General features: G+C 36.1%; 1 protein-coding gene across 4 annotated transcripts in view; it reads right to left on the minus strand.

Annotated features, from left to right (window-relative positions):
• MYSM1 (Myb like, SWIRM and MPN domains 1) overlaps nt 1–23,898 on the minus strand; it is a 42,651-nt gene extending 18,753 nt beyond the window's left edge. For all 4 annotated transcript variants that reach the window (XM_004751635.3, XM_004751634.3, XM_013055639.2 and 1 more), the window contains exons 1-11: nt 23,804–23,898; nt 19,075–19,150; nt 17,484–17,554; nt 15,598–15,675; nt 15,482–15,505; nt 14,311–14,389; nt 11,548–11,646; nt 8,470–9,230; nt 3,653–3,783; nt 2,442–2,545; nt 775–852 (exon numbers count right to left, since the gene is read on the minus strand). In XM_004751635.3, the coding sequence (XP_004751692.1) occupies nt 775–852; nt 2,442–2,545; nt 3,653–3,783; nt 8,470–9,230; nt 11,548–11,646; nt 14,311–14,389; nt 15,482–15,505; nt 15,598–15,675; nt 17,484–17,554; nt 19,075–19,150; nt 23,804–23,886 (1,584 nt within the window). In that variant the 5' untranslated portion in view covers nt 23,887–23,898. The remainder of the gene's footprint in view (nt 1–774; nt 853–2,441; nt 2,546–3,652; nt 3,784–8,469; nt 9,231–11,547; nt 11,647–14,310; nt 14,390–15,481; nt 15,506–15,597; nt 15,676–17,483; nt 17,555–19,074; nt 19,151–23,803) is intronic.
• Between the last annotated feature and the right edge of the window lie 78 nt (nt 23,899–23,976).

Raw genomic sequence — 23,976 nt, forward strand, 5'->3', positions numbered from 1 at the left:
AGAAATTAAGTTCCTTCTAGGCAGGAACCCTGCATTGACTAATGCCATGCCTGGACTGGCGCTTGGGTGTGAGGCTGGGGGCAGGGAATGGGGAAGAGAGAAAGAACATCTGGGGGGGGGCCGCGGGGGCACTTAAATCCAGGAAGAAACAATAACATTTACTAACTGGTATATGCAAGGCTTATTAAGTGCTTGTGGGACAATATTTTAAATGATGTATCAGAACATCATTCTATAAACGTTTACTGAGGGGCGCCTCGGTGTCTCAGTGGGTTAAGCCTCTGCCTTCGGCTCAGGTCATGATCTCAGGGTCCTGGGATCGAGCCCCTGTCAAGCTCACTGCTCAGCAGGGAGTCTGCTTCTCCCCCTCTCTCTGCCTGCCTCTCTGCCTGCCTCTCTGCCTACTCGTGATCTCTGCCTGTCAAATAAATAAATAAAATCTTTAAAAAAATAAAAATAAAAATAAAAAAGATAAATAAATGTTTACTGAAATGAATTAGGCATACCAACTTACTGGAAAACCAGCAGATACTGTTGAACTAGAGACCAGAATGCAGAATAGATAATTAAAATACAGAAAATGAACCAAACTCCTAGTTAAGTGTACTGATGCCTTTATTTTGTTATTTCTTGGTGACCTTTGGATAATAAAATTAACACAGGGAGGATACACACACACACACAAACGAGTATAACACAGGTGGCATTAAGATATATAAATACTACTGCCAGAACAACTTTCACTGATAAGCTATTTGTAAAGGTCAAACTTACCTCAAAAGTTTGTCCTTCTAAGTCTTTTGCATCACACCAATTTCCCCATGGGTCTCGGACCCTACGTCTCCTTGTGCGCTGGGGTAAGCATTAAAATAAAGCAAAAGGTTAACAAGGTTAAGTTGGAGAAATTAGAGCACACTAATATATAACACCAAAATGGTATTTTTCTAAAAATCAGTTAATTTCTTCATTGAAATATAATCTCTGATCAGCAATGCCTGAATAAATTTTATTTTATTAATTTATGCTTAATAGCACTCTGTTCAAAAATAAGTCAGTAGTGATTTTCTGAATTTTACTTGGATTTCTTCTTGAATTTTCATTTCTCTTCACCTTTAGGAGCTAAAACACTAGGACAAAAGGTATTTTTAAGACCAAAAGAACCACCAAGAAAATGACTTCCCTTTCAACCACTTGTGATAGAAAACTTGCAAGAACCCACAGCAAGAGGTAGAATATTGAAAACTAGGAGCAAAATAATTATTTCTCAGTCTTAGAAAAGGAAAGATTGCCTAGTGGATACAAAGAGAAAGAAGTACAAAGTTAGCTGACTGAATTACTAATACCCAGCTTTGTAAACCTCAATACTGAAGCCTTTAAAATGCACTGGCTCAGAAACTAGCATATGAAAAGCACCAATTCCAGCAACTACCATTTCCAGGATCTAAAAACATTCTTTCTTACTAGAGTAAATCTAGATAGAAATGGTTTACAGCCTAAACACCCTAAAAAAAATACCCACTCTATTAGTGGCACTTTTCTTCATTTGCCTCACCTATTACCAATTTAACCTACTTCATTAGTAAAACCAGTAAGAATCCAATATGACTCTGCCTTTTAGAGGACTTGCAGGATCACCCATTTTAAAAATAAGATTCATGAATTGTGAGATACTGTAAAAATTCACTAACCTCAAGAATTAAGGAAAGGCTACAAGAGTTTGGATAGCTATTCTAAAAAGCTGAATCTTAGAAATAAAAAATTAAAAAAAAACTGTTATGCTGAAAAGAAATAAAAAATTTAAAAAAACTCTTATGCTGAAAAGAAATAAAAAATTTAAAAAAATAAATAAAAATTAAAAGCTGAATCTTAAAAGTAAGACTTAAATAAAGTAACTGAAAGAGAAAAATGAGCCTGACTGGATGGCAGTAGAAGACACTCTAGATACAGAAACCAGAACCAAGCAGTCTAAGAGCACGCAAGCAAAGCACAATGCTTTCGTGTCAAGTCTGCCAGTGAGCTGTGGGTATTTCTCATTTTTGCCCTTTCAAAAGCTAACGTGGGGGCGCCTGAGTGGCTCAGTGGGTTAAACCCTCTGCCTTCTGCACCGGTCATGATCCCAGGATCCTGGGATCGAGTCCTGCATCAGGCTCTCTGCTCAGCAGGGAGCCTGCTTCTTCCTCCTCTCTCTCTCTCTGCCTGCCTCTGCCTACTTGTGATCTTTGTCTGTCAAATAAATAAATAAAATCTTAAAAAAAAGTGAATAAATAAAAAAAATAAAAAGCTAACATGGAACTGAATGGGAACCAGGAAAGTGAATGCCTAAGGTGAAATATGAGAGAGAACACGTTCCTTTGTTAAATAGCAGGCGAGAAGGCAGCACACCTGACTAACAGGGCCAGGAGCAATCTGGAGAGATTTCTTAGCGAGGGGTGGCTGCTTACCACAGACTGCAGACGCTGTGCAAGCTGGTATGCTTCCACTGTATCTTTTCGGTCTCTGACTCGTACTTTGTCAACCGGTGGTGGCCTGTTGTATACAGCCTGTTCTACCGGAATTCAGGAGAAACAAAACAATCTATTATTTTCTGAAACTCATTTGTTAACTAGGAAGACACATCTACACTGACTGTAAGTTATAAGCCAATGTCTAAGTTCTGTTATACCTGAGCTTCTATCTTTCTCTACAATCACTTGGAAGTTCTCAGTAAAAGTAAGGCTCTTAAGGAAATCCCAGTAAAACAGGGTATTCGTGAGATGGGTAACGGAATTTCTAACTAAATGAGTGCTAAGCCCACTTCGCTGAATTCAAATATCTAATACAGAAAACATGATTTTGCTTTTGTGGCTGAAGAAGCTGTGACACTAGTTTTCTTGAATAGCCAGTCCCATATACAGTGCTTGGGGTAACAAACACACTGAAATGAAGGACAGACCACAGGGCAGACTGTGAATTTTCTCTCCTACAAAATAAAATAATCTCTGAAAGGAAACTTTCTGGTTAGCTGTGTTCTCTTATACATACAATATAGAATATACTTTTCTGAAACTATGGGTTACAAAATTCTAATTAACTTATCACTTTGCAACTATGGTTATTATCGTTTTTAAAAATGTTTGTGTCACGTTAATTCAATAAAAGTGAAGAATACATTTAAAGTCATGCATATTCATTGACTTTAAATTTGAGAAAAACTAGGATGAAAGAAACTTTCTTCCATGAAAAATATTTTGACACTTTTATTACACTTAAGTGTAGAGGCTCATAAATTATTTCCTTTATTTAAACACTACTAGACAGTATTTCTAGCATTAATACAGATTTTACAAATTAAATGGGCCATTACTAGATTTTTCTTAAAATGGCTTTACTTTTACGTGACAAAGAGCTGCATTGTTAAATTATTTCTACTACTTTGACTATTTTTCCTTTTCATACCACCACTTTCACAGCAAGTTATAGGAAAATACAGTTTAATCAACAGAAATCTGTTTTAAAGAAACAACTCAATGATACATTTACTTCATAATGTTGTAATATCCTCCTGAATTCTCTATCTATACTAAATCTGCTTGAATTTTAACAAAGAAGTTAATGGGTGCTCTAAGGATAAAAAAATGTTGTGTAAAAGAAGTTGTTGGGTTTTTATTTTTACCACATCCAAAATTGATTGCTCCTATCAACTCGAGGTATGTATGAATCCGTCCAATACAATTAACATCCCCACAGTTCTTCAGGCCAGGACGTACTGAGGTCTTATTTAAGTATTTCGGTTTGCATATCTCCCTAATTAAGAGATGGAAGTACAGTTATTTTGGATAAATAAAAACATGAAAAAAAGATTTCTGGGGAAAACTTCTGATATTTGAAATATCTTAAAAATTTACCCCCTCTCAATCTGTAAATATGTAGTAAAAACAATGCTAATACATAATACCCAAGTGTACTTTTTCCTGAAATATCTTTAAATTATACAAAATCGTATGAGTATAATGTAATTTTTATTAAGTATTATTTCTTTCCCATATGAAATGTAAGAGATTCCAGTTATCCCAAGATTTTAAAGTTAGAAGCTTTGTCAACAGATCCAAATTCAAACTTCAATGTTTGAATAAAAAGGGCACTCTGATAATAAATCTACAGTATTTACTATTAGGCTTTTCTTATTTTTAATATATTACTTAGCTTCATCTACTTTTACTTTGCTGGACAGTATGTTTTAATTATAAGCTAACTTACAAATGCTTAAAAGTTTTATATTGGTTTTTAAACATTACACCAATAAATATCAAGAGCTTACTCTCCCTGGAAAACAGAAAGAGATATGGGGATTTCAAAGGAATCAAGAAATGCCCAAAGACTATGAAAAAATTAAAAAGTTTACATAATAAAATGAATATTTACTGAATATACTTACTATACCATAGTAGATACAGGTTAAGAGTAATGGAGTACTAATAATAGCAAAAATGCTTATGCCAGTACTAATAGTTATCAACCTTAATTCTCATAACTCTACAAAGTAGCATTTATTATTCTTATTCTTATTTTAGAGAGCAGAAAACTAAAAATTAGGGGGATTAAAGTACTTGCTTATGGAGGTTAAAGTGGAGATTTATATACAGACATCATAAACCAAGTATTCAGATATATCATATAACAGGTATTTCTTATTTAATCTTTATTTTATTCTACAAATATTTACTTTGCATCCTACACACCAGGCACTGTTTTAGGCACTAAGGATCCAGAGATGAATATAAAGTTCCTGAACTTACATGCTAACAGAATATATACAATGAATAATATCTATTATATATGTATATATATATATATATAAATACATACATATATATAAATAAATATATATATAAAATACATAATGACAGGCAGCAACAAGTTCTAGGAAGAAAAAGTAAGAAGGATAAGGGATAGAATGAGAAAACTAGGTGCAGACTATTTTAGATAGAGTATTTAAAGAAGGCCTATGCAGAAACCAAATTTAAAATCATGAGTTCAGGGCACCTGGGTGGCTCAGTGGGTTAAAGCCTCTGCCTTCAGCTCTGGTCATGATCCCAGGGTCCTGGGATCGAGCCCCACATCGGGCTCTCTGCTTGGTAGGGAGCTTGCTTCCCACCCCCACCCCTCTCTGCCTACTTGTGATCTCTGCCTGTCAAATAAACAAATAAAATCTTAAAAAATGTCTTTTTCTCCTAACAAAAATTACTATTAAAAAAATAAATAAAACCATTATTTCTACAGACATTCAGGGAAGGCAAAAAGTAACTTGTGATGTAGAGGGTACTGGAAATTCCACTGAGGGGCACCTGGTGGCTCAATGAGTTATGCACCTGACTCTTGGTTTTGGCTCAAGTCACCAAAATCTAAGGGTTGTGAGACAGTCTCACAGTGGCCGGTGCTCAGCAGGCTGTCAGCCTGGGATTCTCTCCCTCTGCCTCTGCCCCTTCCCCCACTTGCATGGACTCTCAAAAAAAAATGAATATAACCATGGTTGGCGGGGGGGAGCGGAATTCCACTAAAAAGTTTGAGATACCAGTGTGTTTTTACTTCACTTCAATCAAAGGAAACCAACTGCACAAATGAAGCCAAGAGAGCAGGAATAAGCAGTGTAACCAGCTTCCAAAAATCTATAGGAAATCTAAAAACTGTCTTGACTTAAAGATTGCCCAAATCAAGTCTTTAAAAAGAGCTCAGCACTAGCAACATGATGCTAAACAAATGGAAGGCTCCTGGGGGCACCTGGGTGGTTCAGTAGGTTAAGCGCCTGCCTTAAACTCATGTTATAATCCCAAGGTACTGGGGGATTAAGCCCCTCATAGGGCCCACTACTCATCAGGGAGTCTTGTTTTTCCCCTCACCTGTGCACGTGCTAATAAATAAATAAAATCATTAAAAAAAAAAAAAGGGTAAGGCCTCTAAAGATACTTATTCATGATTCATTTGCACCATCTTTCTCCCTCAACAAATAGAGTGCCTCTGGATTTGCTTAGAACAAGTATTGTCCTAAGAATTAGGAGTGTAACAATGAAAAAAACAGACAAAACTCTGCCCATGTTTTGGGCAGAAGCCTGTATTATCATGGGGAAGGAGGAGGGAGGAAGAGGAAATAATACACAAATAAAAATATAATATCCAGTAGTAATAAGTTCTATGAAGCAAGAGAGTGGGAGGCAGAGCTGGGAACTATTTTAGATAGAGTGGTCATGAAGTCCTCTAGGTCTTTTGGAGCAGACCTGAAGGATTTGACGAAGCACAGTTCATTAAGACCTGGGGGGCAGAGTAGGGGGAGCATCCAAGGCAGAAAGAAAAGTCCGGGGAAAAGACCCGAGATGAAGTGTGAAAATAAGGAATAAGACTGCAAGACCCTGAAAGACCCCCTAAATGTGACCTGGAACAAGTTCCTTTTTCTCTCTGAACCTCATTTTTCTCATCTGTAAAATAAGGACAAGGTTGCCAAGAGGACTGGGGATGATTTAAATACCTTTAAATGCATTCGGTAGGCATTTATAATGGTATTGGTTACTATCTTGGTAAAACATACCCTTCAACAGGAAGTCAGTTGTGTTTTTATGGAAAGGAATTTTTAGCTACAAACAAATCTAGCAGGTCTGTTTTATTTCAAAACTTTACTCTTTTTAAATTTTTTTTAACACCACCTCTAGTTCCCTCTTCTATTTCCGAAGAGAATAGTTTTGAGTTCCTGTTCCAAAACATTTCTTTCTGCTTTAACACTGTTTGCTAAATCACTATATTGAAATAACATTTAAGTGGTTTTATGAACTAAGGCAAATGTCGTTAGGAAACTACTGCCATATAATTTATATCATCTATATAATTTATTCTGCCTTATTGAGGCAAAATTCAAATAAATGAATTTATTCAAATTCAAATAAATGAAATTGATGAAAGCACCATTAAGTCACTCATTGATGATTCATTCAGATAAAAAGTTTTTGAGGTATTATTTTTAAGTCCTTCAATTTTGGCCATTCATCCTCTTATTTCCAAAAAAAATTAGATACCCATTGAGATCTAATTTGATTGGTCCTCTTCAATAGTGTGAATCAATCAGGCAATGTGAAATAATGGGGAAACTGATGGCCAGGGTTGAGACCTGCGCATAGGTCCTTCTGTCCGTAGCTGGTTGTATAATAAAAGGCAGAACCCCAAACCTCTCCTGACCGCAGAATCTATCAAACACTTTAGAAAACACCACCTGCCTATTTTTAGGCCAGTTGTGAGGAATCAAAACATAGAAAAGCTTTCTGTAAACTGTAAAGCACTGTGCAACTATCAGTTGTTCCTTATCATTCTTCTTTCATTTGATACCACCCTAACCCAGAAATTTTACTTTTAGTCACCTCAACCGTCAGTCAAGAACAAGAGCAAACATACTTCATTTAGAATAGAGCTATCTTTGAAAACCAAATTAATATTGTACAGCAATGAAGGTTATCGATGTAGTAAGCCTGGTTATTTGTTTTCCTTTGGCAACCTTCCTAACTTATAGCATAACTTCTCTGTAAAGATGGCCCTACATAATTCAGTAACTCCTGAAGCAAAAATAGTAATTATGAATGTTTGATAATGTCTTAAGCTGGTAGGAAAAATTCAAATTATTTGCAGAACACTTGGGCTAATAAGGTGGGAAGTTTTTTGGTTTGTGCCCCATCCAATGCTAAATAATTCAAATTCTGACAATTTAGAAGATAAACTTCATATATTAGAGAATTCCTGGATCCTGATGAAGCTGGATGAAGAGATTATTAACATATTACGTTATAAGATCAAAGCTGAAAGCATTTATAGCAATTTAGAATGGTTTCTGTAATCTAGCCACACTTGATGACAGAAATATCCTCTGCCACCAAAATTTTTTTTTTACTTACAAGTACATGATAAACTAGGAAAGACATTCTCCCCCTTTTCCAGTGCAGTAATGTTTTTATAACTTCCTAATACTGTCCTAAGAAACTGTTTGTTATTTTTTTAAATGTTTTATTTATTTATTTGAGAGGGAGAATGAAAGAGCATGAGTGGAGAACGTCAGAGGGAGAAGCAGACTTCCCATGGAGCTGGGAGCCCAATGCGGAACTCGATCCCAAGACTCCAGGATCATGACCTGAGCCAAAGGCAGTTGCTCAACCAACTGAGTCACCCAGGCGCCCAAGAAACTGCTTCTTAAAGCAAATTATCTCTTTTTTCCAGGACCAAATATTCTTAATGAAAGACAGATGGATTGAGATAGCTAGAGACAACAATATTTACCAAAGCTTTCAAAGAAAATTTCACTATGAGAAATTTTAAGTCTTGCCTATTAAAATACATTCATATGTTTAAGCTCTCCACATCACTACTGATGTAAAATACTAAATTCTGCATAGGCCTAATTAAAATACTCTAGAGCATCATACATTTTACAACAGTATCTAAACTATAAGTCTTCCTTACCACTGATCCAAAATGTAATTTCTAATTTTCAAATAGCGTTCTGGTGTTTTAGCTTGCCGCCCCTCAAAAAACTCAGGAATTGCTTGTTTTTCTTCTTTTTGAATGGTATTTCTATCTATTTCTACTTCTTGTTCTGGTGGCTTAAGCTCTTCTTCCTCATGGCTCTCCTCTTCCATTTGACAGGAAGAATAAAAAAGCATTTCATTATCACACAAGTCTTTCTGAATTTCACAACGCTCTGGAGAAGGCAATGGCCTGGCATCATCTATTATTCCATTTCCATCATGTTTTTCAGAGATTTTCATCAGTTTATTACATTTCTGATCATTTAATTCAACTGATTTTTTGTCACTAATGCTCTGTTTTTCAGTCCAAAATTTACTTCCTGAACTTGGAAGTGCTTCCATCTCACCTTGCTTTATATTCTGAAAATATTCCTTGGAAGATTCCAATACCTGATTGTAAGCAATAAATTCCCCTTGACTGGTTTCATGACTTTTACTATTAGAAATGTTTAATAAGACATCATTGCTAGGATTCTTTTGAGGATCTTGAGAAGTCAACTCATCTGCTTCATCTGTGATGTCTACTTCTTCATCATCAGATAACTTTTCAATTTTTATAGCATTCAAGTTGGGATCAGCACGTCCCCTTAAACTTGATGGTATCCATGCCTTTGTGCCTTCATCTTCATTTTTAGTCTGAAGATCACTGCCGCTCTTCTGATTAGGTATTTCCCTCTCTGGACCATCTAATTTTACCTTATTAAAAATCAAGATAAAAATCCCCATATTAACATTTAAAAATTTATCAACTGGCACATATATAATAAATACAGTATTATTAAACTGACACGTCAATGGTATATTATACCTTTATTGTGCTTTTAAGGGTTTACAACTGCATTTTAAATGTAAAATATCATCATTTCAAATTTCTATCATTATATTTGACTCATTTGTGGCCAGCTGATTTTATTTATCAAATAATCATGACCTATGACCTTGTACAACTATTACCTGTTTTTCAATATTAAATTTAAAACAGGACTCTGTCTCAAATCAACCACAGAATGAACCAACAACTGTTATACTAAGGTATTCTTTAAGATATTAAAATATTTCAACAGCTAATACCTTAGAATGTCAGATACCTCAGCTGATGATTGTTTATAATGCTGAATAGCCCATTACTTAAAGGAATCTATGTCACATATCTTTATTTAGTAAATTAAATTCATCTTTCATTTAAATACAGATATAATAGAAACAAACTATTTTTCAAAGGTTCATTTAATGTAGCTCCAATGTTATACAGCTTATAATTTAAGGCATGAAATTATCTTCCATATGGACTATTACAGACATAAATATCTAGTCGATGGAGAAAAAAATGACTATCAATCAATATAAATGATTTGAAAAAAATCTTCCCACACAGTTTTCAAAAAATTTTGTACATGACTGGCATACCCAAGGGATTTCAGCCCCTAAAAAGAGCTTACTTACAGATCCTGTATCACAACAGAATCCTAGTATCTAGTATTTGAGATTAATTGGCTTATTATGTAAAGAAGAATAAAAGGGTAGCAGGAGAGAAAAGGAAATTTGGACATATGGCCTGGAATAGCCTTTAACAACCTTGCTATTTACTTCAAGCCTCCTGTTTTAACCTTAAAAATTCAGATATGATTTCATATTATATTTTTTATGAATGTCTCTTTTAACATCACAATATATCCTTTCATCCCAAGTCTTTGAGTAAAACTGACATCCTAAGATGTTCTGCATGTTCTAGTCTGAGAAGCATGGGGACTGGAATAACCGAGTTAAACTTTATTCTCTTCCAGAATACCTTTACCTTGCCAAGCTGCCTTGAATATGCATTGCTTGGTTAAAAAAGGAGCAGATGACTGATATATAATGAATCCATTCCACTCTTTACTTCCCATGCTTAAATGACATTAAGTTATATAAATCTTGTATACAGGATAAAATCCATTATTTGCATTAAAAGAAAACAGCAAATTTCACTTAAGACCTTGTCAAATTCTATATAAGTATGTTCCCAGAACTCAAGCAGAGAAGACATTAAAATTTTCTAAATATCAAACTACATGACTGAACATAGCACAGATTACTTAAAAGATTAAAGAACTACACCAAAACTATGCTTTTCTGAACACTTCAATTTACTGAAGTTTTCATATAATTCTTCAAAAAAATTTATAAAAGTTTCATTGTTATTAAACAGATTTTAGTTTCATGTTAGCATTTATGGTCCCTAAGCTCTAATCATTCCTAAAAGCTACAAGGCAAATCTTCAGACAGAGGTTCTGAGGCTCCTACGATGTCCCGGGTGCCTGCAGGAGGAGGCCCAGCAGAGAAATAGGCTGAAGTCACAGACCGTGGAGTCCTGAGAATATAGTAGAAGCTGTCGCCATGAGGATGGAGTAGGAACAAAACATTCAGAGCAGGAGCAAGGCCAAGCTTTTGGAACATCCAGTGTCAATTTTGCTAGGAGCTCTTAAACCTCCAAGTAAAATCCAGAAACTTTCCCAGCCTCTCTTACAGCCAGGACAGAGGTAAGCTCTGTGCCCAATATGGGGCTTGAACTCACAACCTCAGAGATCAGGAGTAGCATGCTCTGCCAAATGAGCAGCCGGGCACCTCTAACAGCTTGTATTTTCAAACACCATTCTAGAGCTTGTGGGCTGGTTCTTCTGGACTGGGTGTTGTACTCATATATTGAAAAGACTGGTTTTTAAATCAAACTCTTCTCAGAACTTACAAGTAGGCATCTTGCCAATAAAACAGCAACAAAAACAAAAAAAAGCTACAATGCATATCTTTAAAAAGAAAAGGTATTTTTCAGGAGCACTTAATACTCAAAGCACTTAAGATACGCTTTGAGATTTCTGAACATAAACATGTGTTGAGTACCTTATGAATATAAAATACTTTCACTACAAAAACTTAGAATATTGACATTAATGCCCAAATTAAAGCACTACTTTTGCTTCCTAATTTCATTCATTGCAAATACTATTACTAAGTTGGATATTTATATCCTGCTTACCTTATTTTTAAAATACTGCCTGGCATAACTCTTAACTTGTAAAACAGTGCGACTTCCAATTAGCTTTGCAATTTTGGTCCACCTTCGGCCAAATTTAGCCTATGTTATCAAAATGGAAAAGAAATTGATTTTGATTAACTTACTTGTTAATATTCCAAGCAACTGCACATTTAAAAAAAAAAATTAAAAGAACAACCCATCTTTATTTATTTTCTAAAGCACACAACAAGCCTGATATATAAGCTAAGACTCTTGAAAGTAAAGCCCACACTCTTGGAATCTGGACTTCTGAAAACTGACCAAAATGATTTAGAAATTAGTTTTCTTTTTACAGCTATCTAAATGAAAATTCTCCACTTTTATGTATTCCTAACAGTATGTATTCATATTGAACATTACAATGTTCCAAATCTAAAAAAACAAGTGCCTGAAAAAGAGGCAGGTTACATTTTCCATTTATAGAATCAACTGATTATGTTCTGGAACTAATTTCAAAATGTCTTTTTTTACCCACATTCCATCTGGCACAATATCTATTACCTGTCCCATAGCAGATAACTTCACTCTACCCAGGTATCACAGAAAACAGACTTCGAAAAACGAATGAATCACAAATGAAGTGACCTGTAGCCAGCACCTCCCTACACCCCAGTACTGTTAAAGGCTTATGCCCGCTAATGACAAAGTTGTGCTGGGGAAAAAACTGAGACGCTGAGAGAGCTCTGCTGTTTTCTGAAGTACAGAAAGGAATGAAATACAATTTTAAAGCTAAAAGGAATTTTTAGGTATCAAGTCTATTATTTGATACATAAATCTTCACAGTTATCTCCACAACTCAGGGAAGCTGATCCCAGGGCCAGATTTATGTAACATTTATAGGTCATGACTTATGGTGGCAAATCATCTTTAAAACCTGACCCAATGATAAGTTAATTATATATTTATTTCTGATATTCATGAGAAAATATGACATGTGAACAATTTCTTAAAACTGAAAGTATTTCTAGGAAAATTCTTAGTAAATATAAATTAAGATTGTTATTAACTAACACTAGCTAAGATCAAATTACTGAACAATTAGTTAAATTTTGTGGGATGAAAGCAAATGAGTAACTTCATAGGATGGAGCACTTTTGGACAGATCAAAGATCTGGACAGAGTATAGCCAGTTGGGATTGTAGGGGCTTGAGCATTATGAAAATTGGAGAGGGTATGTGAACAAGAGGAACAAAGAAAACACCAATTTCAAAATAGAGCAGAGACAATTCTATACTCAAAAGGGAGGGAAAATTTTCCTTTCAGTACCACATAATTCCCTTCTCTAAAGCCTGAGAAAATTCAGTGTATAAGCAAACTATATCAACGGGTTAAAAAGGCTGTGAATACACCCAACAGTTCCGTGTAGTTTTGTGGGAAAACATTCTAGGTTTAAAATATCTGTTTATGTATATAGACAGATACCTACATATGTATATAAATAAATACATATTGGCATATATAGGGACAAATATCTCTGGAAGGACATGCAGAGAACAGGTAACAATGGATACCTAAGGTGAAGAGAACTGAAGGCACACACAGGAGTGATAGGGAGACTTAACACCTATAACTTTATATACCCTTTGAAGTTTGACTCATGCAGACATAGCCCCTATCATCACCACCTAAAAACACACAAACCATTTTTGTGTATGTGTATACAAACACATACACACATATATATAGCCTTTGGTGAGGGGCAAAACACCAAAGTAGTTAGCAATCTTAAATAAGTGACTGGTTAATTAAAGTTAGGTATAAAAATGATAATCATGCAACAGAACGAAATACCAATATTAAAAACATCAACAGTATAGGAGAAAACCTCAGGAGGAGATAAAACCTTCAAGATAGTTTATTTATATAAAGACATCACAGAACATACAGAAGTCATGGCGATGTCTATAAAAATACAAACATATTTTATTTCCCATCATCTGTAGAAATGTTAATAATGACATTTCAATTTATATTCATAAAACCCACATAAATATTATACTAATATCCTATATATAATATATAAATCTATGTAATTTCAAAATTAGTTACTGTAATATATGTACCTTAAAGGAAAAGATATAACCTACTCCTAATAATTAGAAAAAAAATTTTTTGAATATTTACTTAGAAGTTTCTTTCTATTCATAGGGAGAATCTTTGGAATTACAAATGGGCATACATTTTTTTCTATTATGTAATTTGTGGATATTTAAATAGATTTCAGAACATTCATGCAAAAGATATGTTTCTGGTCTTCCAACTGTATACACTAAAAGAATATTCAGACTGTGTGCACAATGCCAAGTATCTGAATAAATAAGAACTCAGCTGATTATGCAGACAGTTCCAAATATCAAGGGTTTTTTGTTGTTATTGTTTGAGGGGGTTTTTTTTCCCCAAGAGAAGACATCAGATAAGTAATTTTATCCTTTAATCCAGGTAGTCAATGTATACAGAGCTCAGTATCTCGGGTTTTATTATTACCAAAAAAAAGGGGAGGGGATGAAAATTATCTTAAAATATTGATCCTAGTATATTTTAATATTTTAGTGACTTGGCTGTAAGTTAAAAGGAAGTCTCTTGTACTACAAACATCATCACTACAGAAAAATTAAAGATGTGATCACTGAAAGAATTTTCTGGTCTCCCCAAATTAACCTTATAATTCTATCAATACTGGCTTCTAGAATTATTTTACTATAAATTAAAAATTGCTCTATTTACCAGCCCTTGTTCAAACAGCTCTTTTTCTTCTATCGTCCACTTTACTGAGTAACTGGCTGGTTTTGTAGGAGAGTGTGCCCTGAGGGGAAAAAAAGGAATTGCAAAAAAAAAGTCTGAAATGGAACATTCCATATTTATGCAGCTAAAGGTTATAGATAGCCAAAGGCTAAATTCAATACTGTGTGAGTCTAAGAGTTAAAAAAGAAGAGAAGAAAAGGCTGCAGCCTCTACCTGGGGGACAGATTTACCCTGTCTTGTATACTTATCTAGCTCAGGATGATAGGAGCCCCAAGAGACATAATCCTTGGGTCTGAGTGAAGATAACACTAAAAGACATCAAAGGAAGTCAATGTGGTAACAAACACATACGCTTCCTTAGACTGGACACAAAGCAGCAGGTATTAGTACATTTCCAAATCCTGAAAGGCATGTTAAGTGTTTAAGTTGGCTCCAGAAATATTATCTCTTGATTCTTCCATATAAATCTATGTAAATACCAAGCCAAAAAAAAGAAACTATGGCATTGTTTATTACTTTTGAAATGCAGTCCTTAAGAAATTAAATAGTGATGAAACTCATTAATTTAATTCAAGCAATCCATTCATCTTGTCATTAACTTCTTTGTTGTTGTCTATTTAACAAAATGCAAAAGCCAAAGTGTGCTCACTGCTCAAACCCTTGGCAGTGCTAAATCTGTAAGTCTACCCTTTGAGGAACATAAACATGAAAGTTTATAAACACTAAATAACATCAAATTTTCTTCTATTATAGGGAAAGGATATTTGTAAAACAGTTAATACTTAATTTCTCTAGATAATTTTTGAAAGACATAAATTTAAATTAAATTTTTGTTCAACATGAAAACTAACTGACAAGGTAATAGAAATCAAGTCAAATCCTATTAAATTAGATAGCAGCTTTAAAAAACTTCCCCACAAATCCCTAGGAAACTACCTTTTCCATAATCTAATGGAATAGCTTATATAGGCCCATAAAAGAAATTCTGACATATAAATAATGTCATAAAATTATCTTGTGGCATTCTAACAACTGTATACGAAATTTTGATTTTATATTTTTGTACAACCCAAGGTCAAGAGTTTTTCCACAAGCCAACTATAATTTTTTAATTCTCCTATAATTTTAAAATATAAAATGTGTAAGTACATACATGATTTTTGCTGTTTTCTGTAGACTGCACCACATGAAAAAGAAAATAAGGAAGCTTGTGAACAAGTTTTTAAAAATATAAGTTCAGACTTTTAAAGTGTTAAAAATTGATTTTACCTCTTCATGTATTTTTTATCATCTTCCTTTTGATCGAGCCAGAATTTTTCTGGAAGTGATTTTTTAGATAAGTAATACCTGTGTAATTATTAAAGAAACTTTTAAAACAATAACAAAATCATAACATTTTTATGTGACTTATATTAAGTAGGTACTCACATCCATGAAAATCATACTTGAATCTTAGCTAAATTAATTCTTAAAACCTTTTCCAGATCTGCAAAAACTACAATAAAAATATCTACACTTCACAAGGCTGTTATAGATTAAATACCACATGTGAAATCACATGAACACAGCACCTACACAAAATGTGTACTACATAAATGTTAGCTTCTCCTATATGCCCTATTAGAAGTGGTTAAGAGAAGAAACAGTCTGTGTTTCATTTAATTTTTTCATTCATTTTTCCTAAAGCCTGGGGAATGTAATAGATGAATCTGAATGGCTGTCCAGGATTAACAGGGGAATTTGTTTTGCTAGTTCTAAAGATAACAGAAAGAGTTCAGGGTGTTCTCTACATTAATACTAGTAACAGGTCAAATCGGCCATGGAGCTTCCCTCTCTGACTCCTTAAAACTGGCTTGGTGCAATACTCTTCAATAAGTTTGACATGTTCTTCCCTTAACAAATATTGACTATATATCATGTATGTCAGGTAATACACTAGGTACCAGGAGCTGAGGACAAAGATATAAGAAAACATCCCTGTCCTCTAAGAGCTCACAAACCTCTTCATTATTTCTGCTTCTAAATCTGGAAGTGAACCCATGACTACTTAAGTATTAATTAATTGAGACTTGTACTTTTCAATGTATCAGCTAATACCACATATAAACAAAGAATGTAAAATACCTCAATAATATGTTTCTATCATTAAATGTTGAAAATATTATTTTAAATATAATGGGTTAAATAAAATATCTTATTAAAATTAATTCTATTTGTTTTAAATGTGGCTACCAGAAAATTTTAAATGATATATGAGTCTTGCACTATTTTTCTACTGAAAAGCAGTGATGTAGGCTATAGCTGTGATGTTTGGGGAAAGTAAGAGAATAAGAAATCCTAAAAAGGGTTAACCCATGACAATTAAAGGTAAACAGAAACTCTGAAATCAACATAGCAGTAACAGGGAATAAAGGGAACAGAGAAATTCCGGCTTAAAAGGAGGTAGATACCCATAAAATACAGATGAGAGTTAAAAATAAACCACTATGTATTAGACTATTAATAATCTTTACAAAATCATAAAATCAGAAATCATTTTGTTCAACCCTTTCATTTTATATATAAGAAAATGGAATCCCAAAGAAGTTGCCATCATCAAACAGATGAAAGAAACTAGGACAAGAAGGTAGTGACTAAACTGTGGCTAAAGTCCTACAACTTCTGAGGGAAAATCTTCATCCTGCAGTATTTGTTTTGTGCTTTTTACTTAGATTCCTCCCACATAACACCTGTAAACTGGCGGAGTGAGAAGTGAGAACTTTTACATATTCTAAGTGTATCTCTGGGTAAATTAACATCTCTGGGTTTTAGCTTCTACAACTGTAGATGGAGGCTCGGACTAAGTGATCTTGGACATGGACTAAAGGTTCTCACTGATTTAAAATGTTTTCTAATTTCTACTCAACATTCAGACAGTATAGACGTGGCTGAGAAAAGAAACTCAAGCATATTGAGTTAGATCCTACACTTTGCAGTAAAACAGAAACAGAGGAATAAAATGCTGCTTTTCTCATAGGTAGCTAACACATTATATAACTGCAGTCCGGGGCCAAATAAGGTCCATCTAGTGATAATAGTGGTCTCTTTGGTAAGTCTCGCACTTACAGATTTTTAACCCTAAAATCTTTACTTTCCTCATAATCATTAAAGGATACTCTTCTTCCAACAACATCTTCTCAATGACAGCTCTGTTCTCTTCACTGATGGTGCTATCCAGAGTCCAAGGCTATTAAAGAAGAATATATTTTTCTTTTTACTTACTGCATTTTGAAATTATCTTCTATGTTTCCATTAAACGAAATACATGATATAATGATTACAAGTAATAAACTCCCATTTACTGTGCACAGACATATCTGATTCCCCCGATAACACTGAGAGACAGGTATTACTACTTCACTGATGCATCTGGACCACCGCAAGTATTTCAAGTGGAGGACTAGAGACCTGACACACAAGACTGCTGGATTCCAAGGCTCAGGCTCCTACCTATGGTAAAGTCACAATGGCTATCAAGTATGAGACATATCAGGTAGCAAACATGTTTCCAAAAGTCACCACAGTTCTTTTTTCCTTTAAGCCACAATCTTTCCTTAAACGATCATACTCATTTTCAACTCTCAAAAATGTTCAGCTCAGTTCTCTTCTCTAAAGTCTATCTAGACTGTTATATCCAACTGCCCACTCCCCAATGTCCACCTGGATATCTAGTGGGCTTCCCAAAGTTAACATGTTCAAAACTCACTAACACATACCTTCACCTGTTTCTCCTTGTGCTTCCAACTTTGTAAACAGCATTATGAGTTACCCAGTTATTCCACGTAGAAACCTAGGAATCATACTGGATTCTTCCCCTTTTTCTCAATCTTGTATCTAATCTAACAAGCAGTTCTATGTCCAAAATATAATTAAAATCTACCCAACTCTGCCAAAACCTCAGGCCACTCTACCACCAACTCTTGCTTAGATGACCACAGATGTTTCCTAATTGGTCTCTGTGATTCTACTCTCGCTTCATATAAGCATGACAGAGCTCAGGTCTGCCTCTCCAACCGTCACAGCTGCCACTCCCCGCTTTCCCACTATATTCTAGGCACTGGCTTTTGAGCAGAGTCTCTGTGCTGCTATTCTTTCTGCCTAGAATGTTTTTCCTCAACTCTTCACATACCTATCCTCTCTATTACCTTTCAATTAAACTATCACCTTTCGTTTCCTTCAATGACAACTTTATCTAAAATGGGTTCCCCACCCTGTTACTCTCAGCTAGCATCTTGCGTTCTTCATGGTTTCTACTTAATTTGTGTACTTGTTTATCACCTGACTCCCTTTTAGCATACAGGAAACTTGAGAGCAAGACTATGTCTGTCTCGATTATAGCTGTATCCCCCAAATCTGGTCTAAGAATTCAACAACAAATCTGTTGTAAGAATTCAACAGATAACTGCTACATGAAAGAAATGAACCCTGCAATGATCCCCATCTTTTAACGAAGAAGCAAAAATACACAAATCTGGTAAGTTGTAGAGCAAGGATTTATACCTAAATCTAGCTGGCTCCAAAGTAGTTTCCCAACACACCATTTCAAAGTCAAAAGAAGTAAGAATAAGGTTCTTTCATTTTTAAAGTAAGAAAAATGTTTCCAGTATACTACCTCTATAACTGCTGAGAACTAGCACCAAGTAAAAAAGAGGTACTCCAGGCAATGAGTAATAGCTTATGCACTGCATATTTTCATGAAATACTTACAATAAGACCATTCTCAGTTCTCCATGATGAATCAAGATAGTGATCTTGTAAAACAGATGCTGTACTTTCATCACTTCTGTAATAATTAAGAAAATGGGTAAAAAGGTGACATTATACCAATTAATAAATACTACTCACGTAGCACAGGAACTGGCAGGACACAGATGTTAAGTAAATATTTTATTCCCTTCTTCCCTTAACAAACAGACTTATTGCAGAAATGCCTACTCGATTTCTTTAACCTTTGGAATATAGAGTGGCTTTAAGCAACCACTTCACCACCGCAACCAGAGTCTGTTCACTTCTTTTGTTTCCCAAGAATACACAACTTCATGAAGAAAAAAAAAAAACCCCGAAAACAGCAACCACAACATACTCTGTGACCATGAACCAACACTTCAGAGGTCTTTGATGACACCCACATGTATATAAGAATTCCACTTTACAATCAATTCTCTTAGTTATATCTAAAGCATAAAAGTCACCAGTAACAGCACTGCCCTCAAAATGAAAAAAAAAAAAAAAAATTGACGAGCCAAAATAGAAAATACTCAAGTACAAAGAAAATTTGATGGTTTCTTTTTTTTTTTTTTAAGATTTTATTTATTTATTTGACAGACAGAGATCACAAGTAGGCAGAGAGGCAGGCAGAGAGAGAGAGAGAGAGAGGAGGAAGCAGGCTCCCTGGGATCATGACCCGAGCTGAAGGCAGAGGCTTTAACCCACTGAGCCACCCAGGTGCCTCAAGAAAATTTGATGTTTTAATAACAATTTATATAATAAAAAAATTAACTTGGGTTATTTGGGGCCTTTTCTATGTTCAGGAGGGATTAAAACTTTGTTAATTCTCATTCCTTTCCCTGAACTAATAAAAACTCTCTAAAGTCACACCTGTTCACTACTTACACAAAAAACCTGAATAGTTAAGTTTTGGAAAGCCCAATCTATGATATAATTAAGTCCAATATTTATGTCTTGAAGTTACAAGTTTCCTAAAAAACTACTGACTTTTCCCAGACCTAGTCTAGTGGTAAGAATTTTGTACCTCTTAGACTGTAAAAAGGTTTAGACTTTTGAATCGTCAGTTAGTTCTACAGTGGTTATTATAAATTGTGGGACTAACAGATTAGCTACAATAAACTAAAAGCAGTAATTTCTCTCAGCTGTTGGTGGCAAAAAGGTTTTAATTCAGGTTTTAACTCTGATTTTGTAGAGGCTGACAAGAATACTAAATAAAGGATTCTGAGACTTGTATCAGCAGAAGGAAACCTCTGCTTATGGAGGTCTGCCAAGGTACAGGAGGGGGACTAGTATCACTTCCGGTGGGTTTTCTGTTTGTTTGTTTTAAGATTTTATTTATGTACTTGAGAGAGAGAGAGACAGAGAGAGAAGGGAGCACAGAGGGAGAGGAAGAAGCAGACTCCCCACTGAGCAGAGAGCCTGACATGGGTCTTGATTCCAGAAATCCCAAGACCTAGGCAGAAGGCAGACACTTAACTGACTGAGCCACCTGGGTGCCTCTCAATTCAGGATTAATGTCTTTTTACAGTGTTCCTCAATAAGGATTAGCAATTTCCATACTTCTGGTGTATGCCTCTGGACACCTGAGTCTCCATAGGTAGCTTAAATTAACATGCTTAAACCTTAGCTGAGAAACTCCTCTCAAATCTGCTACTCTTCCATTGCTCCCTATCTCAGACAAAGGATATGCATCCCCCTAGTTTCCCAAGTCAGAAATCTGAGCCTGCCCTTATTTTCTTCACAGTGTATTCAATTGGTTGCCCAATCTGTGGGCTCCTACCTTTTCAAATCCAGTCCTTCCACTATATCCATGCTGACCTTTGAAGTCCTGTAGTTTCAGAGCCAGCTTTCCTGCGTAAGTGTATAAGATAAAGCTAACATGCCATTCATTTTCCCTTCTTTATCTTTTTCCACTTATCCCCATTTGGCCCATCTGTAAGTTTTACTGTTTCTTACCCAATTAGAATGTTAGTTCTATGGGAACAAGGAGTTAGTTTGATAACTGCTATATACCCAGGCCTTGGCAGAGAAGAGGTGCTCAATCAATATTTGTTGAATGATTAAAGGAACAAAGTAGGTGGAGCATGAATCATCCAGGTCTGTAGGAGTTAAGGAATGAGGATTTTCTCATCAAGCAAGTTAGGGATTGAAGGAAGTAACATGAGATCTGGATGTAAGAAAGACTGGTCTAACTTCAGTAAATAGAAGGGGGCCAAAGAGATAGGGAGCAGTTAAGAGGAAGTGATTATATAAACACTAGAGCGGTGACAGTAATTCAGACCCAGGGAACAAGCACTGTGAACACGAAGAAGTGAATACATTTGAGAGGATACTTAGAATCAATAGGACTTTAACAACTAATAGGATAGAAGAGGTGGAAGGAGAGAGGTAAGGAAAAGGGATAAAGTCTCCATCTGTGCCCTGAGTTACTGGGCGGATGGTGCCATTTTTTGAACTAGCGAACTTGGAGGAAGATGGCAGGTGTGGTAGGAAAAGTTTATAAGCTGAAACTGAGGTGCTTGTGGAACATCCAAGAACAGAGATTCAGAGTATTAGATAAATGGATCTAAAGCTCAGGAGAAAGATTTGGGTTGGCCAGATATGGAAAACTTCAGCATGTATTAAGCGCAATTTTAGGAAATTCCATTTTTCTTATGGTCAAAATGGTTGAACATTGGCAAATTTTGTATGATCCAACCTAACAGAAATTTCAGGCTTGAGAAATCGTGTAACCAGGGACTATGTGGTTTGTTTTGTCTTATGACAAAACCCCTTAAAAACACTGATTTAAAGCACGAGCAGGAGAAAAGGAAAATGAGGAGGAAAGGTAGAAGTGAAAGGGAAACCAAGGTTTCAATGCTACCTTCTAACTTTGGTACCTAGAACTTAGCATGTAATTAAAAGTGTGTTTTCAATTAATCCTCAGGAGTTCCACAGATGTTATCACTAGCTGTACCTACACACTTCAGGGGGCACCATTCACCAGAATATAATATTAATGATGCTCCTTGGAGTTGGAGAAGACAAAGGCTCTGACCATCAGGAACCAATAACCTTTGTAATCCAGCTTGCATGAGTCTAAGATGATTGTGTCACCAGTAGACCTAAGGCTGAGCACAATAGCAAGAGAAAGGAAAGAAAAAGAGAAGGCAAAAAAAATTAAACATGATCAGAAAAATAAAGAAGAACCTATGGAAAAAGGGGAGAGCCAATGCTCTGAGATGATCTTCTGTGTTTCCAGGGCTAACTCACTTCTCTCTGGACTGCAGTTAACCATCCCTGCCCACTTAATCACACAGACCTACTGAAAAGTAAATTAAATCATGCATGCAAAAGCACTTAATCAAGATTAACTTGATAACCTGATCTACACAAATGTGGACAATGACTATTAATAAAAGTTCCCTACTAATCTAAATAGCATTGGACTGCTTTTCCTACAGATCCGGGAGAGAATGGCTATACGAATTTAATTACTCCTCACATTTTTATAGTGTTTTAGAGTTCAGCAGAATTTTAAATCCACTATCTTAATCCCTCAGGGAATGGTGGATACTGTTCTCCATAATTTACAGAGTCCCTAATATTAGGTTGGACTGTATGAAGTTATCATTTTTTAGGTTAAAAATGGTCTAAGATTGGCCATTCCACATGGTTCATTCAACCTAAGAGACTTATAAGGAGGTTGTTCATATGTATAAGCAACATAACTGGCCGAGTTTAGATCTGAGGTATTTTGACTCCTGACCAGTCTAGGACTCTTCCAATTCTAAAAGGTGACTGGGGAAGTGCATTTTAAAAATAGTATGTATCAATTTCTTACTTGGAAAGCAAGCAAAGGGCTAGATCTCTCACGCTGGATAATGCTTCTTGAAATCACACTGGCCTGTTCTGCAGAAATCTGTATTAAGTAAACTGTGACCCTCACTAAGTCTTCACCATAATCTCCATGACGGTAAAGAGATGGTGAAGAACATTTATCTAGCTCCTACCGTATGCTATAGTACATTCCATAATTACTTTAACTGATGTTCACAATAACCATATGAGGCACATACCATGACAGTCTCACATGAGCTGTCTGAAGCTCAGGCAAGTTACACGTCTGATCCAAGGTCACAGTGCTAGGAAGTGACAAGGCCGGCCAATGCCGGAGAACCCAGAGCTGTCCAACTCGAAAGTCCTGCCCCTTTCCTTTAAGTCAAGCTGCATACAGGAAGTTTTTCACAACTAACCCCATGTGGAATAGGAAACCTGTCAGTAGGGATGAAACGACACGCCCAAGGTCACACCGCTTACAAGCGATGAACAAGGATCCCTGAGCTCAGGTCCGGTTCAGAGGCCGCCCTTGTTCTAGTTACTACTGTCCGGAGGGAGCAAAGGGCCGGATTCTGGGGTGGACACCATGGAAGAAGGAATCTAATTGCTGGATAGACTGCAATGTGCTAGGCGAAGTCGGCGCCCTCAGGATATCCCGGTAAAAGGTGCAGCAACCATCCCACACGAGCCTCGGGTACCTACGCCCGCTGGGCTCAAGAGTAGCTTACAAGCCGGATGGGCGCGGCACCTCCCCGGCCGCCGGGAGACCCTGGCCCAGCGGATGGTCCTCTTCTCCCCTGTTCCTTGCTGAACCCGCAGCCTGGCCAGCGTACTCTCCTTGCACCCGTGCTCCTCCCCATCCCTGCGAGACCCGGTCTCTACGCCTCACCCTGGCTGTGCCGCGGCTGGCACCACGTCCCCTTCGATATCCACATCCGCCTCTTCAGCCGCCATGATGGGACCTAACCCCATCCGTCCTCCCGAGAGATCCCGCGAGAGGTGGAAGACTTGGGGGCGGAGTCTCACGAGTCACGGGGCGGGGCTGAAGCCTTGTCCAGCCCC

The sequence above is a fragment of the Mustela putorius genome, unplaced genomic scaffold (assembly GCF_011764305.1).
Source record: "Mustela putorius furo isolate JIRA1106 unplaced genomic scaffold, ASM1176430v1.1 tig00003853_pilon_pilon_pilon, whole genome shotgun sequence".
Lineage (NCBI taxonomy): Eukaryota > Metazoa > Chordata > Mammalia > Carnivora > Mustelidae > Mustela > Mustela putorius.